Source organism: Etheostoma spectabile, chromosome 19 (assembly GCF_008692095.1).
Source record: "Etheostoma spectabile isolate EspeVRDwgs_2016 chromosome 19, UIUC_Espe_1.0, whole genome shotgun sequence".
NCBI classification, from domain to species: domain Eukaryota; kingdom Metazoa; phylum Chordata; class Actinopteri; order Perciformes; family Percidae; genus Etheostoma; species Etheostoma spectabile.
In genome coordinates, this window is record NC_045751.1 from 12,323,003 (window position 1) to 12,327,982 (window position 4,980).

The following is a 4,980-nucleotide window of genomic DNA, read 5'->3' on the forward strand; positions in this document are numbered from 1 at the left end:
ATAAACCCTTCTGTTCCCTCCGTAGACCGATCTGTAGCAGACTGACACAAAATTCATCTTGGCTGCCAATTATTTTTTTTAAATGTGTGAACACATTCAACCACCAATATAACTATAATTTTTAACTCTGTTAATTACCAAAGAGTCACCTTCCCCATCATTCACATAGCGAGAATATGTTTTTGTTGTAGAATTATTTATTTATTCTCATCGTGCACTTCAGCTTGTTCACCCTACACCAGCTGATCTCTCTGACCTGAACCTCTTATTCCTTGATCTTTCTACAGACGATGATGTTATCCTGGTGAGCCCCGTCCTTCCTGTGGCCGAGGGACATTCTGTCACTCTTGGCTGCAAGTTGAAGACAGAAAATGTTCTTTTTAATGTGGATTTCTATAAAAATGACAAACTCATCCCAAATAATACAAAAGGGGAGCTGACTATCTCTGCAGTGTCAAAGTCAGATGAAGGTTTTTATAAATGTGAAGTAAAGAAGTCACCAGGTTGGTCGAGTCTGACGTCAAAAGAGAGCTGGATGTCAGTAACACGTGAGTATGGGTAAAGTTTCTTTTTTGTAAGCTGAGTTACAGTCCAGGACCGAAAAGTTATAACTGAATTAGAAGTCGGCTTAGTTTCAGCTGATTTAAATGATTGTTTTATACATTCCACTGTATTTGTGAGGGTGTGTTTGAATTTGTGTAGATGTACAGTATGTGTGCATGGTTGAGAGTCATAGTATCTTACTCTTGGAAGATTTGTTTCTGAGGCTTAATATGACTTTTAACTCTCTGTTTCTTAAAACAATTTTGAAATCTATCTGAGAAAAGTATTATATGAATAAATATATTTGTTTTAACAGCAACCAGATCTGAAGAAACCTCTCCATTTCCTGTGCTGTTGATTGTTGGGTTGGTTTGTGGAGTTGTTCTGATTCTTCTCCTGCTGATGTTTCTGTATCGCTACAGAAAGTCAAACGGTGAGATCCTTTCCTTCTGACGTTAGATTGATCTAACTACATGTCCTGTAGTAATAATAGAACATTATGCAATACAAAATGTAATGTAACAGCAAATGTCTTTTTTACAGATTCATGCTTCAGCAGGTTGGTGCAACACTCTCTTCTCTCATTGTGAACAGCAGCACATTACATGTTCCTTATTAAAGCCACTGTATTGACTTCCAGTGGTGGGATGTAACTAAGTTCATTAACTCAAGTACTGCACTTAGAAACAATTGTTGAGGTACTTTGCGTCTTTCTACTTCTACTCCACTACATTTCAGAAAGAAAGAAATGTTTCTGAATGTACATTTCAGAAAGAAATGTTGTACTTTTTATTCCACTACATTAATCTGAAAGATTTAGTTACTTGTTACTTTACACAATAGGATTTTTTGCACACAAAACACAAGTTGTGGTTAAATCTGATGTTTCATTATAAATCAAACTACCCAACAATATAACGGCCTACAAGTCCAGCTGAAATGATTAGACAACAGTTTTTGAGGGATTTTTCCTCACTGAGTACTTTTGCTTTAAAGACTTTAAGTACATTTTTCTGATGATACTTAAAAACTTTACTTTAGTAATATTTTCAACACAGGAGTTTTACTTGTAACAGAATAGTTTTACAGTGTGGTATTAGTACTTTTACTTAAAGGATTTAATACTTCTTCCACCACTGTTGACTTCCTGTTTCTGGCTCAACAGGTCTCAGAGCACCAATCAGATCCCTGCTACAGACCACATGGTCAACCAGGTGGAAGCTCAATACGCTTCTCTTCTCCATGGTCAGCCTCAACCCTGAATAACTTTATCATGTATCATTAGTTCTAAGTCTAACATTTACATTTATGGTGATCTCTTTTAAAAAGTATAGAATTCATATAATGTGATTAAAGTTAATATGACCATAGCTTGATTTCCAATGCTCTGTAGGTGATGCTTGTCTCTATGAAACAATCAAAGGCCGTGAAGAACCTGAACATGGTACAGTAAATACTTTTTATTTTAAATTTACCAAGACAAAAAGGACAGAAAAAGATAAACAAGACAATGACAACAACATAATTCACAAGATACCTTAAAGACACGTATACTGTATAACACTCACAATGAAGACGGGCGGCTCTATGTTATTGCTCTATTGTATTGTTCATATATTCTCTTATACATACTATGTGTTTTACACAGAGGAGTTCTAGAACAAGCTCATTAATGACTGATTGACAATCCCTTACGTATAAAAAAAAATCTATTTTAAATTAATCTAGGGAGTCTCATTGAGCTTGAAATACTCACTTGCTAAGATGGCTGAGTACTTTGTTTGATTTAGTGAGAATTACATGCAATAGTTGGGACAATTTTGTAGGCCAGCAGTGCCTATATAAAGTTCAGGAAGTACTTTTGTATGTACTTTTTTAATGCATCCTTCTGATCCTTCTAACAGGGAGGAATGAAGAACCAGAGGACAGTCTTTACTACAATGTGATGATAAGATCAGCTGCAGGTAAAGTCAAGTACAACGGACTGTACCACTTATGTTCTATATGATGAGTGTGTATTGGCTGCTGTGCTGCTTGCCACAGTGTATTTCTTTAACATTGGTGTTGAGAGTGCACTGCAACACATACAGCAAACAGATGCTTTTACAATTTTGGAGATTTTCATGTTGGTCTGTTTTCTGTACAGCATGTTGTTTTCAGACATGTTTGATTTAACAAATGACACAAATCTAATTATTAAATTTGACATTTACATCCCATTTCACAGAAATTAGCTGGCACCACAGTAGAGATGTATTCAACAGCATTCTGTAACATGAGTAAAGTGTCATAAAGCACCTTTTTCCTCAAATAATCTTAAATCTCTTTTTCCTTTGGTTTTCTTCTAGATCAAAACCAATGGAATGGGTGACATTTTATATGACAACATTGGTTCACTGTCTCTCTGTTTTTTTTTACAGCTCCTGTACTTTGAATGGATGGTCTCTCAAAAATCAGCAAAACAAATCTTGAAATATTGGTTTGAAATATATAGGCTGCATGTGATAGTTCAGCTACAAAGCCAGCATCGCTTTCATTGATGAACTCATTTATATCGGATTTAAAAATATACTGTATATATCCTGTTGTACAGTTTCCCTCTGTCTTTGCATGGTTTGATAGATACTGCATGTGTTTTAGTTTCACCTGAATGGGTTTAGTATGTGTTATTCTTGACCATTTTATGCATCAATAAACTTCCAGCACTAAGCTATCAGCAGTGTTTTTATTTGTCATTACCTTCTCTAAAAAAGATTTGATTCTCTAAAACCCTACATAATCATAAACAAAGTCAGAGTTGCTGGACTATAGCAGCCTCGATCTGTTTGTTCGTAGCGGGTCTGTATTTTCTTAGCTCAAGTGCAAAGGAGAACTGCAGTAAGTATTTTTAAGGGCTATTTTTACTCATTTTCAACCTGAATCTTGAATGAAAATAGAAAGAGGTTTTGAAATAATGTGTTACCACTGCATTCTATTATTTCTTATTATATATACACAGTATACACAAACATAATTTTTCCAATCCTTGTGTGTACATAACAGTCCTGTCATTTCTTATTTCTTTACCCTTTTTTATTCAGCTTTGGTGTAAAACACCGGAGTCAAATTTCTTGTACGTGTACACATGCTTGGCCTACAAAGGTTGTTCTGATTCTGAAGATGGCTTTGTTTACAATTTTGCAATTCCTGTTTTTAGATTTTAGTTTTATTAGATTAATTTAAAAAAAGATTATAAAACATATTAAATAGGCTGTTTAAAGAAACCCATGTAAGATCAATTAAAAACACCGTTGACAGCGTACTGCTGAAGCAAACGTTTATTTGAGCATACAACAATCAACCAAATATTTAAAAGAACATTAAAGATTATGTATTTATTGTAAATTAACTGCTATTAGATTAACTTCACAAAATAATGCCTGGTGTTAAGAAAACAAAGGTGCACACAATGATTGCATTAAAGCTGTAAATAATATTTAAACAATGATGTTGTTATCCAATCCATAGATTTTTTCCAGACAGATGTCTTTATTGACCTGGAAGAAAAGCAAAGGAAACAGAGATTTGGGGTTATTTAATAATTAAGGGTGCTGTATGACATTTTATTCTATTGTATGACAAATTTCAATGCAAAATAAATCATTTTTGTGACTAATAATCCCAATATGCACATTGTTTTAGGGGGCATTATTACCAAGAGCTGTTCCTGGTTTGACTTCAGAATAAAGAGTTTCATCTGCTGCTGCGTGACTGCCTTCATAGGATCAGACATTAAAATGCATAAATGGAAAATACAATTTACAGAAATTCTCAAAGCTTTTATGTACTATGTGTGTATGATTTGATAATTGCTGACTAGTGCTTGTATGAAAATATTATACTGTGGCAGGCAGCACCCAATAAAAACTTCAGGCGAGTCTGTTGTACTTGACCGTACCGGCAGCTGAAGCCATCTTCACAGTCGAGTAAACAGCGCTCTCGGTTGGCTCATTATTCCTCCCTGTTAGAAGATCACATGGATGTATTAAAAGACAATCGGCACTGCTGGCCTACAAAAGCATCTTAAAGTCCACATATTATGCTCATTTTCAGGTTCATATTTGTATTTGGAGGTTGTACCAGAATAGGTTTACATGGTTTCATTTTTAAAAACCATATTTTTGTACTGCACATTGCTGCAGATCCTCTTTTCACCCTGTGAGTTGAGCTCTCTGTTTTAGCTTCTGAGTGAGGCATCTCACATGTGCAGTACCTAGGTGTACACTAATAGCCAGTCAGAAGCAGACTATGAGGGCTTGCCACATTATAACATTATAACAGCATTATAACATGTGTTACAAACTGACGCACGTACAGTATAAGAATCAGAATCAGAATCAGAATCAGAAATACTTTATCGATCCCCAAAGGGAAACTCTGTGTTACAGTTGCTCAGAT

General features: G+C 35.0%; 2 protein-coding genes across 5 annotated transcripts in view; one reads left to right on the forward strand and one right to left on the reverse strand.

The window, feature by feature from the left end:
- The window catches only part of LOC116669426 (low affinity immunoglobulin gamma Fc region receptor II), a 4,181-nt gene extending 764 nt beyond the window's left edge, over positions 1-3,417 (forward strand). Inside the window, exons 2-8 of one of the 2 annotated variants that reach the window (XM_032499310.1) lie at positions 288-548; positions 860-976; positions 1,087-1,102; positions 1,709-1,788; positions 1,937-1,987; positions 2,448-2,507; positions 2,964-3,417. In XM_032499310.1, coding sequence (XP_032355201.1) covers positions 288-548; positions 860-976; positions 1,087-1,102; positions 1,709-1,788; positions 1,937-1,987; positions 2,448-2,507; positions 2,964-2,977 — 599 coding nt within the window. In that variant the 3' untranslated portion in view covers positions 2,978-3,417. The other variant, XM_032499309.1, reaches the window with a different exon arrangement.
- Positions 3,418-3,635: 218 nt separating this feature from the next.
- LOC116706950 (Fc receptor-like protein 5) overlaps positions 3,636-4,980 on the reverse strand; it is a 10,264-nt gene continuing 8,919 nt past the window's right edge. For 2 of the 3 annotated variants that reach the window (XM_032544020.1, XM_032544022.1), the window contains 3 exons: positions 4,481-4,543; positions 4,238-4,297; positions 3,638-4,079 (listed from right to left, as the gene is read on the reverse strand). In XM_032544020.1, the coding sequence (XP_032399911.1) occupies positions 4,072-4,079; positions 4,238-4,297; positions 4,481-4,543 (131 nt within the window). In that variant the 3' untranslated portion in view covers positions 3,638-4,071. Of the gene's footprint in view, positions 4,080-4,237; positions 4,298-4,480; positions 4,544-4,980 lie in introns of all 3 variants that reach the window. The other variant, XM_032544023.1, reaches the window with a different exon arrangement.